The 27,897-nt window shown below is 36.4% G+C and overlaps 1 protein-coding gene across 2 annotated transcripts in view; it reads left to right on the top strand.

Moving 5' to 3' along the window:
• veph1 (ventricular zone expressed PH domain-containing 1) overlaps positions 1–20,541 on the top strand; it is a 110,450-nt gene extending 89,909 nt beyond the window's left edge. For both annotated transcript variants that reach the window (XM_016241391.1, XM_016241390.1), the window contains 3 exons: positions 3,602–3,719; positions 12,454–12,590; positions 19,755–20,541. In XM_016241391.1, the coding sequence (XP_016096877.1) occupies positions 3,602–3,719; positions 12,454–12,590; positions 19,755–19,991 (492 nt within the window). In that variant the 3' untranslated portion in view covers positions 19,992–20,541. The remainder of the gene's footprint in view (positions 1–3,601; positions 3,720–12,453; positions 12,591–19,754) is intronic.
• Positions 20,542–27,897: the final 7,356 nt, after the last annotated feature.

Here is a 27,897-nt window from a genome sequence, read left to right as displayed (position 1 = left end):
TTCGCTTGAAGTGAAACTTTGTGTAATACAGAAAGTAGAAAATCAGACCCTCTTAATGGAATAGTTCCCCCAAGCTCTGAATAATTAAATAAAGATTTTTAAAAAAAAATGCTTTGTATGACTTTGTATGAAGCTTTATAATCTTAAAGGGATAGTTCACCCAAAAACACTCACTCATCATGCACGACTCATCTGCAGAACACAAAATACATTTTGAAGAATGTTGGTTTTGTTTATCATTGACTTTCTTTGTAGGGATTTTTTTTTCTCAAAATATCTTTTATTTTCCACAGAAGGATTTTATGCATAGCTTTGTGTGATACAAGTAGTTTTATTAACCCCAATTTCTCACCCTCATGTTGTATGAAACCCATAAGACATTCATTCATCTTTGGAATGATGACGATATTTAGAGATGTTTTTTATGAAACCTGAGAGGTTTCTGTCCCTCCACTGAAAGTCCATTCAAACAATATTTCATAAAGTCATCGTAAAAGTAATCCTTATGAAGTCTTCTGGAAAGACATGGTCACTTTATTTGATAAGCACATTTAATTTTAACTTTAATTCACATATAAACAATGATCAACGTACATCAAATATGGTCAACGGCAGCTCAACCATACTTGCATAATGCAAGCCTTTTTTGGTTCTTGCACAGAGATCTGTCAGGTTTCATTAAAAATATCTTCATCTGTGTTTCAAAGATGAATGAATTTCATATGGGTTTGGAACGACATGAGTGTGAGTAACTGATGTCAGAATTTTCATTTTTGGGTGAACTATCCCTTTAAGGGTGGAGGCAATGCACAAGCCAGTGATTGTAATTTCTTGGAAAGGACTTCCGAAAAAATATAGTTTTTCTTCCAACTCTTCTGTGTGATGTTTGTGATTGTCCATTTCCAGAATACCTCAGCTCAGTATAATAGTCACTTCACTTATTTTGATATCTGTAAAAAAAAAAAAAAATCCATTGGCTGTCTTCATTTTGGCAGATTGCTCTTGCTAAAGGCCGCACACCCTCACATCCACTGGAAATTCTATTCAGTAAGCACATTTAGATGTTGACTCTCATTGTTCATTGGTGTCTAGCTGTGCTGTTGACTCTATAATATGTTTCAAAGATGAATGAATTTCATATGGGTTTGGAACGACATGAGTGTGAGTAACTGATGTCAGAATTTTCATTTTTGGGTGAACTATCCCTTTAAGGGTGGAGGCAATGCACAAGCCAGTGATTGTAATTTCTTGGAAAGGACTTCCGAAAAAATATTGTTTTTCTTCCAACTCTTCTGTGTGATGTTTGTGATTGTCCATTTCCAGAATACCTCAGCTCAGTATAAGTCACTTCACTTATTTTGATATCTGTAAAAAAAAAAAAAAATCCATTGGCTGTCTTCATTTTGGCAGATTGCTCTTGCTAAAGGCCGCACACCCTCACATCCACTGGAAATTCTATTCAGTAAGCACATTTAGATGTTGACTCTCATTGTTCATTGGTGTCTAGCTGTGCTGTTGACTCTATAATACGTAAGTAAATCCCATATTGTCATTACGCAGCTGTTTCAGTCCATTGACGACCTTCCGCAAAGACTTGAGACAGATAACTAAATCAAAAGTCTCTTCCACTTAAAGACTAATGAGACTCCATTCATCTTGAAAACTCGTAGCCTTAAGTGGCTAACTACAATTTATCACAACTCTCTCAAAGCTAGCTTGTGGTTTACTACTTTCCTGGTGTCAAGAATCTCTCCACAATGTAAATCTTCACATTTAAAGGGGTCATGTGATGCTGCTAAAAAGAACATTATTTTGTGTATTTGGTGTAATGAAATGTGTTTATGTGGTTTAAGGTAAAAAAAAGCACATTATTTCCACATACTGTACATTATTGTTTCTCCTCTATACCCCACCTTTCTGAAACGCGTAGATTTTTACAAAGCCCATCGGTCTGAAAAAGCGAGGTGTGCTCTGATTGGCCAGCTATCCAGTGCGTTGTGATTGGCCGAATTTCTCAAGCGTGTGACGGAAATGTTATGTCCCTTACCATACTGTGATGCCTGCGGCAACCACATGTGACGACCCCGGGCTGGACTCCGCTTCGTCCACGGTGAAAGCCATGATGGCATGACGAAGCAGATATCGTCCTCTTTTGGAAGGCCAAACAAAGTAGTTTCGCTTTCACAACGAAGCACAAAGCGCCTTCACGACATGGCGGTGGCGGCAACAATACTACAGCGAGAATAAAAGTTACGCCTTCTTTCTTTGCGTGAACATTTGGGTGGCGTTATGCAAATCTTCCCAGATAGTGACGTAGGTATGTGGGGGCGTGTTAGAACGAGCCATTTTAGGTAGGTATGGCTGACTCTTAACTTTTATAAAGCATATCTTTGGATTTGAGACTTTAGTCTTTGCAACTTTACACATCTTCTTTATGCACCAAGAGCTTGTAACACTCCAAAGAGAAAGGAAACATTGAAATCGCATCATATGACCCCTTTAAATCAATGTAGTGAATGAGTTAGCCCTGTTCCAAAACTTAACAAGCTGCCTTGCTGTTACTGTTTACATTCACAAGGTAGCCCTTCTGTCATAAATATTAGCCACTTTGCTAACTTCAGCTGGACTTTGCCAAAATGTTGGCCTGCATAGATATCTCAGCAAACCCGTACACTCAGTAACTGACAGACAGGGAGCACCTCAAAGCAAACAATTGTGTGCTTCTGTCTTTCTATTTTGGTGATTACAGAATCTCAAGATATAACAGAAAGAAGTTTGATGTCTCAGGACACATATTTCAATGATGTCTATGTTATTCCAATAAATGTGTTACAGTTAATTCCAGTAGATTGGCATGAACATTTTTCTAAGCTAACAACATTACAAATAAATAAATAAACAAACAAACAGCATAAAGCACACATAACTATTGAGTGAAATAGTAAAAGTAAGTATAGTATTAAGTATACTTATAATAAGCATTGTTTTAGACTAATCTTTAGATCTTGGAAGATTTTTTTTTCTCACTTAACTTGCATTCTAGCATACTTTGTAAAGGTTACATGTGTTGCTGTCTTAGAATACGGCAAAAATGAGGTATTTTTGAAGGAAGCATAATTGCACGGTCTGGGTTTTGGAGCAGATCGGCCATGTGAGCTGGTAGCTAATGACTCTTTCTATTGTGCGTCATCTTCAGTGCTGTGGAATAGCTTCATCGGCTAAATTTCCTCACTCCTTCTCTGTATTCAACAAACAGCATAAAGCACACATAACTATTGAGTGAAATAGTAAAAGTAAGTATAGTATTAAGTATACTTATAATAAGCATTGTTTTAGACTAATCGTTAGATCTTGGAAGATTTTTTTTTCTCACTTAACTTGCATTCTAGCATACTTTGTAAAGGTTACATGTGTTGCTGTCTTAGAATACAGCCAAAATGAGGTATTTTTGAAGGAAGCATAATTGCACGGTCTGGGTTTTGGAGCAGATCGGCCATGTGAGCTGGTAGCTAATGACTCTTTCTATTGTGCGTCATCTTCAGTGCTGTGGAATAGCTTCATCTGCTAAATTTCCTCACTCCTTCTCTGTATTCATTCTCAGGATGTGGACAGTTTGCAGATGTATCTGGAGGAGGTTCGTTTCTTTGACCTGTTCAGCTACAGTGAAGAGGAGGGTGGCTGGCTCTGTTTCATGTGCAGTAACCCTGAGAAAGCCACAGGTAAATATGATTTGCTTCTTTTTTGACCTCGTTTAAACATATGCACATAATAAATGACTCACTTTCAAACCTGTGACAATTTACCAAGGTTAATAGTGTTGCAGAAAAATCAGAAAAATACAGTAAATAACCAAACTTAGTCCCTGATGTGTGAGAGGAGTAATCGTGAGTCTTTTCAATGAATCAGTTGATGCGGTTCACAAAAATGGTCTGAATGATTCATTCACAAATTGGGCTGATCTGGTTCTCGAGTTCAACTTGCTTGACTCGATCCGGTCGCAGCTGCTAACAACTCACTGGAGGGCAAGATTATCAGTGAATAACAGTCATGATTTTAAAAGAGTTACAGCTGATCCTTCTCTGACGTTAATGATTAGCGGCTACACGATTTTTGCAAAAGCACATCAGGACTCCAGATGTCCCATACAGCTTCAGTCCTCTGTTATGAGTGTTGAAATCTGCTTTCCATGAGAAGAAAAAAAAACAAAAAGTAGAGGAAAAGGTGGTTTGTCTCATTTCTGTAGCTGAGATCGTTTACATCAGTCCAGCATTAGGATGTTCATCGTTTAGACAAAGAGGCTTCTGATCCCATTCAAGTGCATCCAGAATTACTGTTGCTTTGTTTTGAATCTTCTCCAGACATACAGATGTGCTTTTAAGTAGGATTTTTCCACAAGAACCAATTAGATACAATGAAGAAGGTTTTTGTCTCTGGCCTGAATGTTTACCGAAAACAATGAAACATATTGTAAATTGGTGCACATGGAGCATGTCTGTTTCATCTGAGATCATTTATAGGCATTTGAAGACTCAGTTCTCAGCATTGCCATAGGTGCAGTTTGCATAGTGAGGTCTAAAACAATGTGTTCTTGTAAGCAGATAGCCTAATTGCTTTATAAGTTTCATCAGAAGGTCAGTGCAGTTTGACTAGCTTCACCAGCTAAGATCTGCGTGGCTACTAGCTAAATGCAAATTAGTTCATTAAAATCAACACAATGCAACACAATTCTTGTTTTTTTTTTCACAAAGATATTTTATTACATGTAAATCAATTTAAATTTGTTAAATGGAAGTTTACTTAAATTATTTACTTAAACAGTATTTCTAGGCTTTGGGTCTGCTTTATTACTCTGGTTTTTGGTCATTACTCTTCATGTTTTTCTACTTTTAATATTTTACACCCCCGGATTTGGATGTTAAAATTGTTCACTGCTGTTTGGTGGGGTATTGGATTGCTACAGTACATGAAATTTTGATGGCGTCACATTACTTCAGAGAGCAAATGTTTAGGCCACAAAGAGACACTTTAATGAGACAGGAATTTTTTTTTTACACACCAGTATCCAGCAGCCAAGGTGGGAATAAAAGACTCATTGAAACCTCAATAGCAAGAGCCGCTCATTAAACGAGGGTTGTAGCACACATTCTACCTCCTTTCTCCTTATTTGGAATGTGAAACAGTTTCCATTAGCAGAGAGCCGTAATGATTTTTAATAGAGCGAGGTGAATGTTTACAGAAATAAGGACTTGGGGAAGGGTAAGCAAAGCTTGGACAAGCAGCACATACCTTGGCAGTGTTATGGTCTGACAGAAGTCTGGTGTGTCGTCAGCTCATGAAGCACATTATGTGCTTTGAGAGTGCTCCAGAGTTCGGCTCTGGCATTAATGAGAAATGAATGCAGTGATACAGCTTCAAGACTACCAATATGATACTGCTTACCTTGCTGCAGAAATGTCATGAGGTGCATCCTGGCTGTTGGCTGCTCTTCTCTCACTGTCCTGTCTAATTTGTACATTTCAAAAGCTTTTAAATTGAAATTTTATTTTACGTAAGAAAGCTGTGTCGAATTTATTTTTAAGCATCGCCTTTAGAACGCTGAACTAAAAAGAGTTTGTGTGTCATTTATTGCCCCCAAACTGTTGTTTGGAAACTCTGGAAGATATTATTTTATTAGTTTATGAAATTAATTAATTAATAATTTATTAATACTTAAATGGAATTATGTACAAACCTTTCTTTAAAATATTCTGAATCCACTTTTTAATGGAGTTTGGAATGATTGTTTGTAAGAATTATGTTTATCTCATCCTGCCAATGTGTATATATAGTAAATAGCTGCTCACTTCACACTGTTCTTCTGATATCCCTCTGCCACCTCAACTTCACCTTTGTTTAATGTTATTACGGTAACACGTTACAATAAGGTTCCATTAGTTAATGTTAGTTAATGTATTAACTAACATGAACAAACAATGAACAACACATTTATTACAGTATTTATTAATCTTTGTTAATGTTAGTTATTGAAAATACAGTTGTTCATTGTTAGTTCATGTTAATTCACAGTGCATTAACTAATGTTAACAAGCACAACTTTTGATTTTAATAATGCATAAATAAATGTTGAAATGAACATGAACTAAGATTAATAAATGCTGTAGAAGTATTGTTCATGCTTAGTTCATGTTAACTAAAGTAGTTAACTAATGTTAACTAATGAACCTTATTGTAAAGTGTTACCGTTATTACTAAATAAAATTATTTTAAAAACTAAAAGCAGGACTCCCTTTATATTAAGTGTCTTTAACTACTCTGTGCTTACATTTAAAGGAATCATTTGATACAATGTGTACAAACCTGTTTTTATATTGGACTTACATTTAAAAAATGCCTTCCTGTAATTACATCTGTAATTCATTTCTGTAGTTACATCTATAATTACACTGTCGTCCCTACCCTACGCCTTAACCCACTCTTAAACCTAACTGTAGCACCAAAACTGTCCCTAGCCTTACCCGTATCCCACCTCAATAGCAGCAAAAGTGTTTTGCAATTTACCATGAACACAATAGTTGTACCTAACTTTCATTCATTCATTTATTTAATTTTTTATTTTGACATAAGTACATAGTAGTTAAAAACACCAAATATAAAGTGGTACCTAAATTGACCAAAGTTCACAAGGGGAACTTAGAAATACCCATTAAAACCAGATTCACTATATATTATATCACTATATATAGCCTATATTTAACTTTTTGTGTGTTGTTTTCGACATGGAGTTGGATGTACTCCAACTTTGCTAAGATATGTGAAACCCTGTCCAGTAAATGCTACAGAAGTGAATCCACATTCTCAGCAGGGGTTGCTGGAATCCTGTCTGACTATCGGAGCTTCTTTCTTTAGTTACTCTAAATCAACAGTAAAGCAGAACGCTGGCCAAAGCCCAGAGAAAAATCTATAACATACATCAACCAGCCGAAAAATAAACACTGGCCTTCTTTTCCGCACAGTGACTAGCAATACTCTCATTGCATGAATTTACAATTGTAGGAGAACTGGAATAAACAATACTTACCTCAAAAGATATATTGATGTATTGGTAACATAGCGCTCCAAACCACTTACTCATACTCTTTTCCCATTGGCTTTCTGTGCTTTCTGTACTGCGTGTGAATTGGAACTGCCAAAATCCAGATTTCCAAGTGGGTTGCATCCAAATTAGTGTAATATTCTGTTTACTGCAGGTCTGTACTTCGCTTGTGATTGGAGAGCACATTTGAGCGTGTCACAAACAGCTACAGTGATTTAGGACATTGTGTAATTTCAGAAAGACTTACTTTGACTCTTACTTTGGACTTGCTGAGCATCAGTTTTGGCCTCTGCTCTTATCATTGTGTATGTTTCACTTTCATGACCACAAAGATAAAAACTCATCACTTTTAAGTACACTATCATATACACAGTAAAAATAAACAGAGAACAGAAATCATTTTAGCCAAACAAATGTAATGCAGAATGCAGCACAGATGTTTTTAATGTTCTGGGATTTACAAAACATACATTTTATGTTTGCTTTGCTCATGTTCTCTCACACACACATGCAAGTGCTTTGATTCCTGCATGCCAGAGAATGGCAGAGTAAAAAACAAAATCTATGTCAAATGAAAAATTATTTATTTGGCATTCATAATCGAGAATTATTATGTTGCTCGTGGGATAAACACACACAAATTCAATTATCACTCATTACCAGCACTGCAATGCAGACATCTGCAGAAAGTTTTGGGTTGAAATAACCAGAACAACCATTATCTCCTCTAAAGCTTCTCATTTGTTCTGCCAATGTGAAATTGAAAAATTATGATTTTGGCTGTGCCACTTCAGAGTTCTTGACCTTCTCAAGTATATCCGACACCCAATACGTCATTGTTTTGACGTAATCTGTTGAATTGGTATTGTGTATTTTGTGTTTTTTATTTATTTATTTAATTTTAATAACAGAAGAACATTTTCTGAGGCTTAAGTGCATTCTTTTACTGACAGTTTGTTGAAAAAGAAAAACAAATTACTTAATTTTTTAAGAATTTCAGGCCCTATTTTGTACCCTAAATTATTAGATTATCAGAGATCAGTCTTGCTTAATATTAAGCAGGCTATCAAAGCGCTGCAGATTCTCATCTGTTTTCCTTGCTGAAAAAAGGAAAACTCAGACAATGGGCTGCTTTGTACCATCCTGGAAGGGCTATAACACAGCTTCCTGTTTAACTGAAATATACCCATGAGAGAGATCTGTGAAACACTTTGTGTAGTTCAGACAGACCCAGCAAACACAGGCAGGAGACAAAATATTAACAGTGCCTGAAACACCAGATATTTCAGTGTGGTTGTAAATACTAAGCAACGCTTTTTGTTCATCTAATGAGAAAACTTCAGCCTTAATTCTCTGTGGCCTGGTTTCAGACAGGGTTTAGATTAAGTTAGGATTAAGCCATAGTTCAATTAGGACATCGAAGTAGCTTTTTTTATAAAGATGCCTTAGAAAAAAAAACATTACTGGTGTGCATCTTGAGACAAATCAAATTTCTTTCAGTTAAAACAGCCCAGACATGCATTTTAGTCTGGGACTAGGCTGTGAAACCGGGGGTATGTGTGTAATTAGCATGGAGTAGGTCCAGAAGAAGATGGCTGTGTGAGTGAAGAGTATTGTTATGTGTTGACTATTTCTGTTTCCTTTGGGCAGAATATAACCCCTTTTACACATGCTATCTTTACCGGTAAATTACCTTTTAGAGATAATGTGTGAACAGGACTTTTTCAGAAATACCGTTGTAACATTACCAGTAAATAACCAGTACCATGCTATCTGTGAACAAAAAATAAGATTACTGGAATGACTCCATATAAGGTCTGGCCGCTGACGGAAGAAGCCTGCTTTGGGTCAATCATAAAGTTCTGACAGACATGATGTTATTATTCCAGGCTGTTTACAGTTTGCTCTGCTGCTTTTTTATAGTCTTTCTATGTAAATGTGTGTTATTTGGATGTCTTTGATAGATGTATTGTGCTTTTCACTCTAAAACGGCCCTCTTTTCCATTCATCAGCACCGCAGTTGTCCTCTGCAGTTGGATACTATTGTGTTTTTAAGCACAAAAACGTGTTATGTGTGATCCTCTCCTTACTCATGTCATGCAGAAGTAACGAATGATCAAATTGGATAGATAGCTAAACTTAAGCGCTTCTCCTCATCCGAGCTAATGAATAAAAAAAAACGCTGCATAAGTTCCGATAACTGACATCACAGAGTTTACTGGTATTTTAGTGCTGCGTGAATGGTCTCAGTAAAAATCCAGAACACCATTCTGCCCTACAAATGCAAAAGACCTTAACTCACTAGTGTGGAACTGAGAAAAATTACTTTAAAGATTTTTATTTGTCCAGCCAAATTAATTATAGGTAGGACACTGGAAATCTGGCAATTAGATGTTTTAGTAATGAAAATTATCTACATAAAAAATCTTGAGCTCAAAATTGATTTTTACCCCATTTTGAAATTACTGTGCTCTGCCTTTGTATAGTTTGTTGAAAAAGAAAATGACTTCATTTTTAAGACTTTCAGGCCCTGTTTTGTACCCTATTCCTAGAATGTGTCTTTTATATCCCAGAATTAAATTATTATACTAACCTAATTTAACCAAAAAACAAATGGCCCTTTTTTGTTTTCCAGGGAACTGAGGCAGGTCAAGGGCAGTAAGTTTTTACCCCGGTGTTAATCAGCGCTCCAGTGTTCTCTGATACACCATGGACTTAACTTCTGCCAGTTGGGATCATAGTTAGGTGATTATCAAAGATCAGTCTTGCTTAATATTAGGTGGGCTATCAAAGCGCTGCAGATTCTCATCTGTTTTCCTTGCTGAAAAAAGGAAAACTCAGACAATGGGCTGCTTTGTACCATCCTGGAAGGGCTATAACACAGCTTCCTGTTTAACTGAAATATACCCATGAGAGAGATCTGTGAAACACTTTGTGTAGTTCAGACAGACCCAGCAAACACAGGCAGGAGACAAAATATTAACAGTGCCTGAAACACCAGATATTTCAGTGTGGTTGTAAATACTAAGCAACGCTTTTTGTTCATCTAATGAGAAAACTTCAGCCTTAATTCTCTGTGGCCTGGTTTCAGACAGGGTTTAGATTAAGTTAGGATTAAGCCATAGTTCAATTAGGACATCGAAGTAGCTTTTTTTATAAAGATGCCTTAGAAAAAAAACCATTACTGGTGTGCATCTTGAGACAAATCAAATTTCTTTCAGTTAAAACAGCCCAGACATGCATTTTAGTCTGGGACTAGGCTGTGAAACCGGGGGTATGTGTGTAATTAGCATGGAGTAGGTCCAGAAGAAGATGGCTGTGTGAGTGAAGAGTAGTTTCCTTTGGGCAGAATATAACCCCTTTTACACATGCTATCTTTACCGGTAAATTACCTTTTAGAGATAATGTGTGAACAGGACTTTTTCAGAAATACCGTTGTAACATTACCAGTAAATAACCAGTACCATGCTATCTGTGAACAAAAAATAAGATTACTGGAATGACTCCATATAAGGTCTGGCCGCTGAGTTTCCTTTGGGCAGAATATAACCCCTTTTACACATGCTATCTTTACCGGTAAATTACCTTTTAGAGATAATGTGTGAACAGGACTTTTTCAGAAATACCGTTGTAACATTACCAGTAAATAACCAGTACCATGCTATCTGTGAACAAAAAATAAGATTACTGGAATGACTCCATATAAGGTCTGGCCGCTGACGGAAGAAGCCTGCTTTGGGTCAATCATAAAGTTCTGACAGACATGATGTTATTATTCCAGGCTGTTTACAGTTTGCTCTGCTGCTTTTTTATAGTCTTTCTATGTAAATGTGTGTTATTTGGATGTCTTTGATAGATGTATTGTGCTTTTCACTCTAAAACGGCCCTCTTTTCCATTCATCAGCACCGCAGTTGTCCTCTGCAGTTGGATACTATTGTGTTTTTAAGCACAAAAACGTGTTATGTGTGATCCTCTCCTTACTCATGTCATGCAGAAGTAACGAATGATCAAATTGGATAGATAGCTAAACTTAAGCGCTTCTCCTCATCCGAGCTAATGAATAAAAAAAAACGCTGCATAAGTTCCGATAACTGACATCACAGAGTTTACTGGTATTTTAGTGCTGCGTGAATGGTCTCAGTAAAAATCCAGAACACCATTCTGCCCTACAAATGCAAAAGACCTTAACTCACTAGTGTGGAACTGAGAAAAATTACTTTAAAGATTTTTATTTGTCCAGCCAAATTAATTATAGGTAGGACACTGGAAATCTGGCAATTAGATGTTTTAGTAATGAAAATTATCTACATAAAAAATCTTGAGCTCAAAATTGATTTTTACCCCATTTTGAAATTACTGTGCTCTGCCTTTGTATTGTCTGCAAAAAGAGAGATGTCTCACGCCAAGGCAAAAGTCAGTAACTTCCACATTATCAATATTTGGTTGCTGATCACCAATTAGAAAATCATTATAGTAACACCTGTATAAAATCTAGTGATCATCTCATAAGCTATAACATATAGTAAAGCGTGCAACTGGAAGTGGGCAGTCCCAGACTGGCAGACAGGCACTGAGTGAATAATCTGCAATATAAAAAGAAGAAAAAAATTATTATTGTTAAAGATTATATACGATTACTTATTTATTCCAAGTTATCTAGTCTTTGCTTGTTTACAGTGCTATTGTTATAAGGAGCAGTTTGGTAGATCACGATCTATCTAATTCTTTGTCTAAGTGCTTCAGTGACAGAAGAAGGAAAGTACACAATTTACACCGTAATTTAAACGCGGCACACTTTAATGGACAGTAAAACAAAGGCAGAATACCATATAGCTCAAGGCCGGCACAGTAACCTCATATTGACACAGTAACTTCATTATTTTCTCGAAAACACAACAAAATCGACTCAAGATACTTATGCACATGATAAAAGAGGTCTTGAATGTCCCAAAAATATCAATAACTAATTTTCGACCAAAAACGAAGTTACAGCCTTTTGCCCTTGCACGGCAGCATTGCTTTTGTGAACAGCAGATTTTGTGTATTTACCGAAAATTAATTCTGGTAATTTCACGATAATTTGCTGGCGTTACTGTGTGAAAGGGGCTAATGTTATAATTGGACTTGTCCATCCAATAATCTCAATTCATCATTTATTCACCCTCGTATCATTCTAAACATGTCTGTGACTGACTTTCTTTGAAAGTCTAAGAGTGTTTATTCTGCTCTGTCTCTACAATGAAAGCAGGGCTGATGAAAACATCATAAAAGCACAATTACACTAGTCCATACAACTTCTGTGATTCTTCCCTGTACTTTAACATTGTCTGACCATTTCATTTGGACTCTTTCTGCCCAGTTGTTAACCAGGATGGCCAGCCACTCATTGAGGGGAAGCTGAAGGAGAAACAAGTGCGCTGGAAGTTCATCAAAAGGTGGAAAACGCGTTATTTCACCCTCGCCGGCAATCAGCTTCTCTTCCGAAGAGGAAAATCGGTAAGTGTCTCATTCACAGAATGTATTATTTATGCATTCCTTACCATCAAGAGAAACAAAAATGATCATTTTGTAATCATTTACTCACCCTCATTTGCTGCTTAATATTTTTGTGGAAACATGCATTCCCTACCTTTCAAAAGTTTGGGGTAAGTAAGATTTCAAAAATAAATAGATAAATAAATAATACGTGTATTCAGCAGGGACACCTTAAAGCAGTGTTTCTCAATCCTGGTCCTCGGCGCCCCCCAACACTGCTCATTTTGTATGTCTCCCTTATTTGACACACCCATTTCAGGTCTGGGAGTTTCTTCTACTGAGCTACTGAGTTGAATCAGTTGTGTTTGATTAGGGAGACGCACAAAATGTGCAGTGTTGGGGGGCGCCCAGGACCAGGGTTGAGAAACTGCCTTAAAGTGATCAAAAGTGACAATACAGACATTTATAATGTTAAAAAAAATTGCTATTTCAAATCAATTCTATTCATTGAAATTTCTATTCATCAAAGAATTCTGGGGGAAAAATATCACCATTTCCACAAAAGTATTAAGCTGCAAGAAACGATTTATTACGGTTTTTACGGTATTTTGATCAAATAAACGCAATCTTGATGAGCATAGAAGACTTTAAAAATGTTTAATTATTTAAAACTTATTCCATGTAACTTGTGAAGTATGTTCCAGATCTTCAGAAGTCAAATGATAGCCCTGTGTAAGAACCAAGTCATAATTTAAGCTGTTTGCTCAGTCTTTCTTTTCATGCCCCTCATGTCACCCAAAGTTTGACATCAAATGCCATTGCTTCTTGTGTGTCATGTGACTGATTGCGAAGTAGCAAGTTTTAAAAACATGACGACAACTAAGAGCAATCCCGATTATTAGTGGACAATGACTTAAATTTATGTCTGTTTCTCACACAAAGCTATTGTATTGCTTCCCAAAGCTATTGCAACCCCTGATCACTGGTCTGCTTTCAAAGAGCAGGGTGAACATGCATTTTAATCTGTGTTCCATGGAAGAAATCAAGTCATATGTTTTTGGAATGTCATGACGGGGAGTGAATGCAGAGAAAGTTTCAGGTTTTGCATGACTAATTATATAATTCATTTGTTTTTCAAATTTCATCTCATTGTAATCAAATCAAATCAAAAGTCAATAAGCAATTTATTAGTGTAAGATTTTAATTGGGGGCAAATTTCTATATTTGTCTCCCTCATGTTCCTGAGCTTCAGACTGTGACTAAATAGGTTGTTTGCTGTAAGGAAAACTTAAAACGGTATCAATATTTATCGACGGTACACCTTCTTCAATAACGATATTAAAAATCTTCGATATAGCGCACGGTATAGGCACGTGCTATGAGTGACGCAGACAGCACACACACAAACACGAACACATGCTGAATTGAGTGCTGTGCCTGCCTGTGATGAGGAGATTGTGAATAAAAAAAAAAGAATATTAGTCGAATTTAAAATAAACATTTGCATTTGAATGTTAGGAGTGTGTCAGTGAGCGTCATCCGTGGCGCACGAGATGCGGTGATGATGATGTAAGTGATGTTTTTGCATTTTAATGTTTTGTTAGTCTAGCCCACGAGATGGGCCGCTCCTGTGTTATGCATTCAAAATATTAGAGAAATATAGAAGCTCAATGCGGAGAAGATCTTGAATAGGTGAAATCCGAAACCAAGCCATTCACACAAAACGCATATTCAGCGCATTTTTAGACGGACAAATATGACTGCTGCACTCGCGTCTCACTCAAGAGATGTAACCATGCAAAGTTAAAACAGTTTAAACCTTTAGAAAACATGTTGCGAATTTGTGGAGGTTTATTCCTTTTCACTGCGTCTCTTATGCTTTTAAATGCAATCTGCGTGATGGGCGATTCGGCTCCTTGTATTAAGCAATGCATAAATACATGATGCTGTTTTGTTCATAATTGTTTTTGCAATTTACAAAATTATATTTGATTTATATGAGTTAATTTAGATGTAATGCAGGTTTTTAATAGACATTTATTTCCTTGCGTTGACAATTTAAATGTGCTGCATTATTTTGCTCATTGTGCCCTCCTGTGGCCTCGGGAGATAAGACAAAAGTTTCCTTCAGACCTATTTAATCTGCATATAAAACAATAGAAATTAGAGATTTGTTTAATTTTTATTGTATGTTTGACTGTTAAAACTATATGAACTATAGAACGATATGACACGTTACATCGTTGATACATTTTTTAGCTATATCGCCCAGCCCTAGTTTTGTCAGATATAATTTCTTGAGGTAACATTAGATAATTACACACATGCCAATGTTTCCTATTCTGTGTCCTTCTGTTGCAATGTAAATAAATGATGCTTTATCAATTCCTTAAACAGTGGCGCACGAGATGCGGTGATGATGATGTAAGTGATGTTTTTGCATTTTAATGTTTTGTTAGTCTAGCCCACGAGATGGGCCGCTCCTGTGTTATGCATTCAAAATATTAGAGAAATATAGAAGCTCAATGCGGAGAAGATCTTGAATAGGTGAAATCCGAAACCAAGCCATTCACACAAAACGCATATTCAGCGCATTTTTAGACGGACAAATATGACTGCTGCACTCGCGTCTCACTCAAGAGATGTAACCATGCAAAGTTAAAACAGTTTAAACCTTTAGAAAACATGTTGCGAATTTGTGGAGGTTTATTCCTTTTCACTGCGTCTCTTATGCTTTTAAATGCAATCTGCGTGATGGGCGATTCGGCTCCTTGTATTAAGCAATGCATAAATACATGATGCTGTTTTGTTCATAATTGTTTTTGCAATTTACAAAATTATATTTGATTTATATGAGTTAATTTAGATGTAATGCAGGTTTTTAATAGACATTTATTTCCTTGCGTTGACAATTTAAATGTGCTGCATTATTTTGCTCATTGTGCCCTCCTGTGGCCTCGGGAGATAAGACAAAAGTTTCCTTCAGACCTATTTAATCTGCATATAAAACAATAGAAATTAGAGATTTGTTTAATTTTTATTGTATGTTTGACTGTTAAAACTATATGAACTATAGAACGATATGACACGTTACATCGTTGATACATTTTTTAGCTATATCGCCCAGCCCTAGTTTTGTCAGATATAATTTCTTGAGGTAACATTAGATAATTACACACATGCCAATGTTTCCTATTCTGTGTCCTTCTGTTGCAATGTAAATAAATGATGCTTTATCAATTCCTGAAACATGAATAGAATATACAGCAGATAATTCCAATTAAAAGAAGCCCAAATTCAATTCAATTCAATTCAATTCAAGTTTATTTGTATACTTTATATTTTGTCATATTTTGTTTAATGTTCTGTTGTTTTCAGCATGTGTAGGGACAATCGAGTGGAGCTGTAGCATCATCCATGTGTAGATGTATATGTAGCAGAATTGTTTTTTTCTTACTTTTTCATTTCTGTGATCTCTATTTTTTTTAGCTTCCACAGAAAAAAAAGTGAAGGGTTCGGTGGAAATGGTCTCACTGCTGTCTCAAGAGGGTGTGGATGAAGAGGATGCGCAGCAGGGGACGAGTTCACTTTAATAAGACACGCCCACCACTGTCAATCTTTGTCACATCATCAACACTTGAGCTGAACAACATATCTGTCACGAATCCGGTCCCCGTAACTCCTCCCGCTCACCACCAGAGGTCCCCTTCACCACACAGACTGTATCACCCTTTCACCCCGGACTACATTTCCCATGATCCATTTCACACTACACTGATTTGAATTTTTTCTTAAAGTAATTTTCAGATGCAAGGGGGGAAAAAAACGGGATAAACACAAGCATGAAACTTGCAAATAAAATAATCTGATATATAGTCAAGTCACCTTTATTTATATAGCGCTTTTAACAATACAGATTGTGACAAAGCAACTGAACAGCATTAATTAGGAAAATAGTGTCAATAATGCAAAATGACAATAGTAAACACTCATTTTTCAGTTAAAGACAGTTCATCATTGAATTCAGTGATGTCAACATCCAGCTCAGTTTAAATAATATCTTTGCAATCATGTCAACGATATCGCTGGAAATGAAGTGTCCCCAACTAAGCAAGCCAGAGGCGACAGCGGCAAGGAACCAAAACTCCATCGGTGACAGAATGGAGAAAAAACCTTGGGAGAAACCAGGCTCAGTCGGGGGGCCAGTTCTCCTCTGACCAGACGAACCAGCAGTACGGAAAAATCAATATAAGACGTAATAAAACAGACGATGAATAATATTAACAGCAATTATTATATGATGCAATCAAACTTATAGCAAAATGTGGTAGTTCTGTATGTTGTTTCAGGGTTGGCATCATCTGAGGTCCTCTGAGGGGTTGCATCATCTCTTCTCAGGTGTTCTGGATCCAGACTGAAGCTTGTGTGAATCCTAGTTACCACGGGATGTTAATCCCGTGGCAAAAGACAGAGAAACAAATACAAACATAATTAGCGTAGCTGCTGTTCCAACCAAGCAAAAATGATTTGTTTAACCCAAACTAATGAATAATAATGTGCATTTGATTAGATATAACTGCAGTAAAAGATTATGACTGCAGTAAAAGATTATGAGATGCATTATTTGAATGCTTGGCCAAAGAGATGTGTCTTTAATCTAGATTTAAACAGAGAGAGTGTGTCTGAACCCCGAACGGTATCAGGAAGGCTATTCCAGAGTTTGGGAGCCGAATGTGAAAAAGCTCTACCTCCTTTAGTGGACTTTGCTATCCTAGGTACTACCAAAAGTCCAGAGTTTTGTGACCTTAGGGAGCGTGATGGATTGTAGCGTGGTAGAAGACTAGTTAGGTATGCAGGAGCTAACCCATTAAGGGCCTTATAGGCAAGTAATAATATTTTGTAACTGGTATGGAACTTAATAGGTAGCCAGTGCAGGGACTGTAAAATTGGGGTAATATGATCATATTTTCTTGACCTGGTAAGGACTCTAGCCGCTGCATTTTTGACTATCTGTAGCTTGTTTATTGAAGATGCAGGACAACCAGCTAGCAGTGCATTACAGTAGTCCAGTCTAGAGGTCATGAATGCATGAACTAGCTTTTCTGCATCAGAAACAGGTATCATGTTTCGTAACTTGGCAATGTTTCTAAGATGGAAGAATGCTGTTTTTGTAACATGGGAAATATGATTTTCAAAAGACAAGTTGCTATCTAATATAACACCCAGATTTTTGACTGTAGAGGAAGTAACCGTACATCCGTCTAGTTGCAAATTGTAATCCACGAGATTCTGTGTACTGTCTTTTGGTCCAATAAGTAATATCTCTGTCTTATCCGAATTTAATAGGAGAAAATTATTGGTCATCCAATCTTTTACATTTTTAACACACTCTGTTAGCTTAGATAATTTAGAAGTTTCATCTGGTCTTGTTGAGATATATAGTTGAGTATCATCAGCATAACAGTGGAAACTAATCCAGTATTTTCTAATAACATTACCAAGGGGCAACATGTATATCGAAAATAGCAAAGGACCTAGGACAGATCCTTGTCGCCCAAATGAATGTAACATGGTACTTAAATAATGAAATAATTCCTCACAGAGCAAACTTGGTTAAAAAGCAATATCAGAACAACTTTTCTTGCATCTCCCTGTGAATCTTGACCCATCGCAAAAGATTTTGAGCATGAACTACAATCTATAATGAGCAATTCTGTAATCTGGCGACTAAAAAAAGGATTTTAGCTGTTAGATGATTTATTTTAGGAGCTAATGGCTCACTAGAAATTTTATTAGTCTAGAGCCCTGCTTTCTAGAAGATGATCAATTCTTTATGAAAACCCATCCCTTAATCTTAAGATTCACCAAAATGTTCCCTGAAGGGATTTAGATACTAAATAAAACTAAAACGGCTTGTCAAAATCTCTCTGTTGTGTTTAAACGAAGTAAAGACCCAGTTTACTATGCATCCATATAACTTGGAGCAATTTAGGGTTATGCAAAAGAGAATTCATAACCAAAACCATGACATGCAAACAGTGACTAAAAAGCTAAGATCAGTCAGTCTCACAGTATTCTGACAGAAAGCCAGCAAAAGCTTTTTAGTACAAATGAATTCATTTGTCAGAGCTGTAAGCACATTAAATCTAGATTTATTGTAAATCTTATGCTGGAAAAGCGATGCATTGCTACAGTCATTTTATTTTGCAAACTCTTGACAGAGTCTTAATTTGATCAGGCATGACAAGCTCTTTCAATATGATTTTGAGGACAATTTGGCCTCTTGTCATGGTATCTTGTTTTTATTATGCCTTTAATTTGCTTGCAATTCTGTAATTTTTCTTTCATTTTAATGGTGCTTATTCTCATCAGTGGACACAAACAACAATAAGCCTCATTTTTGGCAAACTATGCGCCAAAGTTTAACATGTAAAACTTATGTTGGGCTTTAAAGAAGTACACTTATTTTGATGTGTTGATGTACTAATGCACATTTAAAGTACCTTATTATAATTTGTACTGCAGTTTGTTAATATATTTAAAAAATGTACTAAACTGCAACTTCATCATTACAAATGTGTAATTATAAATATATTGAAATACATGACATACAAGTTTAAACAGAAATGACATTCAAGTATTTTTTTTAGTTTACAATAAGTGCTTTTCAGTACATTCTGTAGTACACTTAACTATATTTCAAAGACAATAGAAGCGATTATTATTTTTCATATAATGATGTGCTTAAGTCCTACTTCAGGGGGTCATAAAGCACTCCTTAATTCATTCATTGCATTTATAATGTTTTAAATTGTTTTCATTTAAATTAACATGCAATTAGTCCAAAAAATCACTAAATTCAGTTGCACTTAAGTACATTCTTTTAAAGTATATTATGTCTATAATAAGCACTCTTCTAAAGTGTACTTGTTTTCCACAAGGGAAATAACAGGTCTGATGGAGTCAGGTGAACCTCAGAGTAAAGTGAGTAAAAATTCAGAGCAGATCTTCTGTGGCGACTGCCAATAAGATGCGGATTATTTCCAAGCTGTAGACGAGGTGTAGGGTCTGACTTAGACTACTGGCTCAATGCACATGGCTGTGGTCCATGCAAAGCTTCCTGAATGTTAGAGTGTAAAGCATTAGCTTTGATTGATGGAGCCTTTTCCCTCTTGTTACTCACAGAAGGACGAACTGGACAACAGCACAATTGAACTTAGCAAAGTGCAAAGTGTTAAGGTGGTTGCAAAGAAGAGGCGTGACCGCGGGCTGCCCAGAGCCTTTGAGATCTTCACCGACAGCAAAACCTACGTGCTGAAAGCTCAAGACGAGAAGCATGCGGAAGAGTGGCTGCAGTGCATCAATGTGGCTGTGGCGCAGGCCAAAGAACGTGAGAACCGTGAGGCCACCACATACCTGTGATGCTTGTTCTGCTGATCAAGCCAGATGGGTACATCTTATTGCCACGTTATCTCATTATGACAGTTTATCAACATCAACGACAAAGGCCCTTCCTCAAATGCCACTTTCAGCCTTTGCAAGTCATCCTCCACCTAAATTCTTGTGATGGTAAGCCAGAAAGACTGTCAGCAACAAGGGCACATTGTGGCCAAAAATGATCCCTCATGAGAACCCTTATGAATCATGAAATAATCAATGGGACATCCTACAGTCTTATGGACTTCACAGACATCAAGTGCGTCATTCGGGATATGACCAAAGAAAAAGAGTGACGTACATTGAGGCTGAGCAACACTGAGCTGTGCCTGTTCTACACTTCACACTGACGCTCGTTCTATAGGTCATATTGAAACGTTTTGAAAACAGATATCATGATTTATTTCATCTTTGTCTTCCAGAAAAGTATAGAAGACTTACTTAGAATCAGCTATCACATACAATTAGAGCTGTCACAGTTAACATGTTAACGCATACAGTAAATACAGTAAGTTTAACACTTAATTATTTAATCGGTTGCCACATTTATTCAGTTTGATGTTATATACTGACCGTCTCATTCTGTTTTGTGATTTCACTTTTTGTTTCTGCTTTTTTTGTGCAAGTGAGATGAGTAACATTCAGAATTCCGAGCTAATGAATAAAAATCCACATAAATTCACAAACCTAATAATTATATAGTCTTCTGATTTTATTTTCTTTCCTTTAAAAGAAACTGAATGCGTTAGCAGGTTAACCATAAGAGATTAAAAGGTTTAATCCAGGAGTTCCCAAACTTTTTTTGTAATTTACTTGAACTACACCCTGAGATTTTAAATTAATATTTGAATAATTTAATGGCACATTTACATGTTCACGGTTCTCTAAAAGAAACAATAATAAATTATTAGTATATTGCTGTTGTGCAGTGCACAAATATATAAAATAAAAAAAGAAAGATTTGATAATTGAAATGAAATGCCCATTTATTTACTTTAATTTTACATTCAGTATAATTAAATATTAGCTTTTTATCAACCCATGAACTCATGTTTGGAAACCCTGGTTTAACCAATTGACAGCCCTCCTTAAAGTACGTGGCATGAAGTAAACACTGAAGTTTTCATAATCTTGAATTTTACTGCCAGCTCCTCTGTGCTCCCAGAATACAGCAAGAGCCAATGTCATCTTGACAGCAATAATATTATACTACATTTAGCACTCAGTCGTCAAATCACGTGAACTGTTATAACATATAAAAGAATTAAGCTGGATTGATTTCACAAAAGGACCAAAAGCATCAAGAAGTGCCTCTAATAATCAGAGCATGAAAGCATTCACCACTGGGGATATGAATGTATGAATGGAATGGCAAAACAGATCTTGGTACACACTGTTCTTTGGCCACAGGAACTTGTGTGTCAGAAATGTTGATCAATGTCTCCTTGAATAACACAGAGGACCTCTCCAAAGTTCTAGAGAACCGCAGAACAATGGTGGTGAAAGAAATTCGTTCCACTGGTATCTGTTTCAGAGCTGTGTAACGTGCGCTGGGGTGGGCTTTCATGTCTCAAGGCAAAGTTTGTCCCTTTTTCTCTACGATTTTTATCCATGGATGAATACCAGTTATGTTGTACGGTAACAGTGACTCAAATTGAAGCCTTTTATCTATTTATAGTAATAATTATTTTGTCATGCAAAGACACATTGGGTCTCTTACAATACGTTCCGCCCTGTGACAAATGGGTTTGGCTCTATTATGTTTAGATTCAGAGAGAACAGAGGGTGAAATTGTATCTCAAATCAATCAGAATTCAATAATTTTTTCTGCTTCAGTGTTGATGTAGTTACTGTGGTTTGGCTTCTGAAGATTTTCGTGCGTCTGGACACTAATCATGACTTAAAAAAAAAATGCAGTGGGGCGAATTCATTTAGAATTAATATAGCTCAGTTTATTTGCAAGTGTTGTTTTGGTGCCTGGTTCAGTGAAGGAATTAAATTAGGTAATGACTCAAAGGTACCCACAAAATTTGTACTGAACACAACGTGCTCAAATTAAATGTACATTAATTCAGAAATTAAACAAGTGGCAGCCACTTCATGGCCGATTGCACCACACACAAAACTTAAACGGTCCCAGGCCTGGTCCTTTCTCTCGCTCCACTGGCATCACTCCTCTTTATATAGTTCCTCTGTGAGACTCGATTCCGTTGTGGCGCGCAGGTGTCGCTCATTAGCACTCACGCCACTGGCCTCACTCCATTCCCATGACTCTCGGCCCTGACCTGTTTGCCACAATCATATTATACACAGAAGTCTCTCTGAGGTATTCATTTTTTAATGCTTTCTCTATGATAAACTGGCCACTTTCATTCTTCACTTGAGCCTTTTTTGGATGACTTTATTCAAAATGAGGATATTTAATAAGGCAAGAATTTAAGCAGTTTATGATGAGTCTGACATGAAACAGTTGGCCTTTACATTGTAGCATTTCATTGTGTCATTGAATATTGCAAAAGTATTGTTTAACCCTGGGTTAAATGTGACTTTAACCCAGGGCAAAAAAAAAAAAAAAGATGATAATCATGGTGTGAAAAGCCCTGTTTTAGTTGAAATTCTCAGCATCCAAAAAACAAACATGAAAATCTCCACAGATGTTTTGCTTCACAGTGTTTAGTTCCTCTGTTTATTTACTTGAGTTGACAACATAATCCAGTCAGGATGCATGTCAGCATCTTGTAGCGTTTATTTAGATCTCACACCCCTAAGGGCCCATAAGGGCTTTCAGCTCAGCAAGGTGCCTCAAGGTCCCTAGATGTGTGAAGACCCAAAAAAACACATTTGTATTTCCATGGTTTGTTACAAAGTTTTGTCGTTTACCAGCTATCAACATTCTCACAGTCATCTGATATACCACTTTTTTTTCATTTGTTGGGGTCTCTGAGCCAAAATCCTATTTATTTTGAAAGTGGTTTTTTTTTTCTGTTTTTAGTTCATCTGATCTCAAATGCACTTCCAGGCAGCTGTATAAATATCTGTCCAATTACATGCTAAATGAAGGTGTGCACATGTGCACATGACCTCTGTGACATGAGCATGGCTTATGTTAGTGTGTTATGTTGTTTCTCCTGAGGGACGAATGTCTATTTTCTCTTTATTGAATGCTGGAGGGTTTAGTCCTCTTCAAATGAAGTTACTGAACTATGTTGTTTTTTTTTCTTCTTTTAAAATACTGGAATGTACAGTGAAGGAACTACTGACTGGGAAAGCCGATTTTTCAAAGACATTCAGTGTTAATAGAAATATATATGTGACCCTGGACCACAAAACCAGTCTTAAGTCTTGACTTAAGTCTAAATTATAGATTTTTCTTTTATGCCAAAAAATCATTAGGATATTAAGTAAAGACCATGTTCCATGAAGATATTTTGTAAATTTCCTACTGTAAATATATTAAAACTTAATTTTTGATTAGTAATATGCATTGCTAAGAACTTAATTTGGACAACTTTAAAGGCTATTTTCTCAATATTTAGATTTTTTTTGCACCAAATTACAAATAGTTGTATCTCGGCCAAATATTGTCCTAACAAACCATACATCAATTGAAAGCTTATTTATTCAGACTGCAAAAATGTCAACAATTCTGTGTTTTTCTGTCAATATGGGGTGATGTGTGTACATTAATGAGGAAAAAAATTAACTTAAATGATTTTAGCAAATGGTTGCAATATAACAAAGAGTGAAAAATTTAAGGGGGTCTGAATACTTTCCGTACCCACTGTATATATATATATACTGTATATATATATATATTAGTCAACATGAAATTGACCCTATTTACTTTCTTAAGATGTGTTCTTGGTCTTGTTGTGAAAGATTCATCTGATTATGTTATTCCAAAGAATTTTGATATCCAATTATCCATGTGAGCTAATGGATAATGTGAGTAGCCAAATCTATTTAAGTATTGTTTTAGCAAACACAATTCATATTCTGGGATGGTACACCCTGTGTGCTGATCATGATTCTCAATAGATAAAATCAAATCCTGCTCCACATTTTTCTTGTTGAACATAGTGTTTCACACTGAAATATGTAGGATTGCAAACAGCAATTCATGTTGACTTTCGGAAATCACACTGGATACAATCTAAATATTTGTTACTGTAATTCTTGTTGTGATTCTTTTTTTTTCTTTTGATCTGTATTTATTTCAAGTGTTTTAAACTATATGACTAAATGCTAAAATAATATCAATTGTTTTTGCAGATTAATGTTAGTTGACATTTATCCAAAGCTATAGTTTCTTTAGAGATTGTTATGAACAGATTCACTAAATCTACTTCTACCTTTACTGACTAATGAAGAAAGGAATATATATGTATTTCCTGTTCCTTTTTTACAGTTTGATGACATGCAAACTGATGTATTTGTTTCCATAAATAAATAATTAGAATTATTATGGCAGCATTTAATTTCATTACTTACATTGCATCTCAAACACTTAAAGGTGTAAGTGAAGTATTGATATAACTGTAACTGAGTCAATTAAAGGGATAGTTCACCCAAAAATGAAAATTCTGTCATCATTTACTCACCCACAAGCTTGTATGAGTTTCTTTCTTCTGTTGAACACAGAAGTAGATATTTTGAAGAATGTTGGTAACCAAACAGTTGACGGTAGCCATTTACTTCCATAGTTTGGAAAAAACTTTAGAAGTGAATGGCTGCTATCAACTGATAACTGAATTTTAATTTTTGGGTGTTTGGTCATAGATCCGTAGCTTGAAAACTCTTGGGAGTTATTAGTCAGAACGTTTGAATAGAATAAATATGGGGAAACTGTAGGTCTATTTGGTTAGAAAAGACACAACACACTAAGTAATTCTTGTAGTTTAAAGAATAGAGCATGGTGATGCCAATTGGTTTTGATTCCCAGGGAATGAATGAACTGATAAAAAATGTTTTCCTTGAATGCAACATAAGTTGCGTTTGAATAGAAGCGTCTGTCAAATTAGTAAAATGCAAGTCAGACCAGGCTGAAGAAGGTCTGTCCATGTTTGTTGGGTATAGGCTAAAAATGTTTGGATGAGTTGCACTTTAAAACATTGGTATTACGTTTGGGATTTTGAAAACCCCCAAGTCTGGACAATAATATTATGATGCTTTTGTGAAGTTTATCATGTTGTTCACACATCAGACAGAGTGCCTACATGGGTTGTACATTAAACTGCTGCTACGTGCCTAAACAGCAGTCACTGCACTGAACATAGAGGAATAGTCCTTAAACATGATATGATGGTGCTTCAACACTCTTGAGTAGACACAGCAACTTTGCCAAAACATATCCATGTTCAATCCCCCCCCCCCCCCAACAGACCGAAGACACACTGGGCTGGCTCCAAAACAAATACAACCACCATATGTACTAAATACACATTACAAACACGAGTATGTGTGCAAGTAAATTATACCATTTAAAAAGCCAAGATGAGTTGGGAAAACATGAACAAGACCCTTGGGAGAACAGTGTTTTGTCTGGAATCTTCTCCTTGAGTTATCTTGGCAGACAGATTATTGTTTGGCCTCACCCAGTCAGCATATAGAGACCCTACTGACACTATGATGACCAAGCGTGATGCGGCAAGTTTCCAGAGTCAACCAATTTATCTGTTCGCACTGAATACAAAACAACTGTGCAACGTGACACAGTCACAGCCAATTAGAATATATTTGATGTTTAATGTACAGTGATGAGGAACAGGACTTTCTCATCCCATTGGTGCATAGATCCATATTGCCCAATGAGTTATGAAAAGTAATGATGGTCCAAATGTTTCAGCACTAGGTGAAGAGACGGTATTACGGATGCCATCACATACTAATTACATATACATTTACAAACTCGTTACTTTTCATAAGTCAGTGAGCAGGATTTTGGGCCAGTGAAACAACTGACAACATGTCATGCCATTTGTTAAATGTAATCTATAAGTTACACTTCATTTCAATAGTCCACTTTAAACATTCTACTAACTATAAGTAACTTTGCAAATACATGTCAACCAACTCAGAGTATTAGCAGACTGTTAGGTCATATATATAGATGCCCTAGCGGCTATTTCTATGGGCCGCTATAAGGCTTCTGCCATATTGGAATGGTCACAGCAGGTCTGTGAACACTCAAGAGCAAGTTGACTGTATGTCTGCAACCCTTGTTTTTATGCATATGTGAATATCTATATCTGTAATAGACTTAAACGAATGATTTTGATAAACTAACACAATACAACTAGACGAAGCCATTAGCTAGCATGACATTTAAAAGGTACTACAGTTTAAAAACCTGTAATATTGAGTTAATACATATTAAAAACAAAAACCAACACATTCCTAATAGTGAAAGTTTATCCAGTTTCTTCATGAATTTAATTTCCGGCGGTTTTTACCACCAGAGGCTGTGCAATGTTGTGGCATCTTGAAACTCATTTGTTTTGATTGTGAGTGACGGCACATAAACCCGTTCCAAGATGGCAGACGCGTCGGCGTGTCTGGAGCGGTCGAATGTGGCATTTACAGTGCCTTGCGAAAATATTCATACCCCTTCATTTTTTTTCACATTTTGTTATGTTGCTGCCTTATGCTAAACTGCTTTAAATTACTTTTTTCCCACATGAATCTACACTTCATACACCATAATGCTAAAGCAAAAAACAGGTTTTTAACATCTTTGCAAATTTATTAAAAATAAAAAACTTAAATGATTCCATTGCATAAGTATTCATCTGGGATAGTTAAAATTTAGCTCAGGAGCATTCAAATTGTAGATGTTACTACACTTTGAGTGAAGTTAACCTGAGGCAAATTCAATTGAATGTGTATGATTTGGAAAGGCACACACATTTTAATAAAAGGTATAACCTCTGATAATGCATATCAGAGCAAAAACCAAGCCCTGAGGTCAAAGGAACTGCCTGTAGAGCTCAGAAACAGGTTTGTGTCAAGCCACACATCTAGGGAAGATTTCAGAAAAAAAATCTGCTTCATCGAAGGGTCACAGAAGCATATAGTCTCTGTTACCCTTAATGGAAGAAGTTTGAAACAGCCAGGACTCTTCCTAGAGCTGGCCTCCTGGCCAAACTGAGCAACTGATGGAAAAGGGTCTTGGTTAGAGTGGTGACCAAGACCATGATGATCACTCTAGTTGAGCTCCATGGTCATATATGCAGATGGGAGAAATCTAGAGAAGGACAAATATCACTGCAACACTCCACCGATCTGGGCTTTATGTCGGAGTTGCCAGACTCAATCTTCTTCTCAGTGAAGACACATGAAAACACACTTGGATTTTGCATGAAAACACCTAAAAGACGTATTGAGTTAGCCTTAATGAAAACCCAGTCCAGAGCATTCAGAACCTCATACTGGGCAGAAGGTTCACCTTGCAACAGGACAATGAACCTAAGCACACAGCAAGAGTGGCTTGTAGACAACTTTGTGAATGTCCTTGAGTGGCCCAACCAGAGCCTGAGCTTGAACCCAATCCAATAATTCTGGAGAAACTTGAAAATGTGCATTTGCTCCCATCCAACCTGACAGAGCTTGAGAGGTGAACAGGTGTGGAGAAGAATGGAAGATAATTGCCAAATGATAATGATCAAAGCTTGTCGCATTAAACAAAAAAGACTTGCGACTGTAAAGGTGCTTCAGCGAAATATTTAGTTGTGCAATGTACTTATTTCAGTTTTTTATTTGTAATAAATTTACGAAGTTGTGACAGTTCTGTTTTTGCTTTGTCAGTATGGTGTATGGAGTGTAGATTGATGTGGAAAAAAAGTAATTTAAAGCAGTTTAACATAAGGCAGCAACATAACAAAATGTGAAAAAA

This window comes from Sinocyclocheilus grahami, unplaced genomic scaffold, assembly GCF_001515645.1.
Source record: "Sinocyclocheilus grahami isolate Dianchi unplaced genomic scaffold, SAMN03320097.WGS_v1.1 scaffold621.1, whole genome shotgun sequence".
NCBI classification, from domain to species: Eukaryota; Metazoa; Chordata; class Actinopteri; order Cypriniformes; family Cyprinidae; genus Sinocyclocheilus; species Sinocyclocheilus grahami.
Note: the sequence above shows the minus strand (reverse complement) of the source record. Positions and strands in the feature narration are given on the sequence as shown.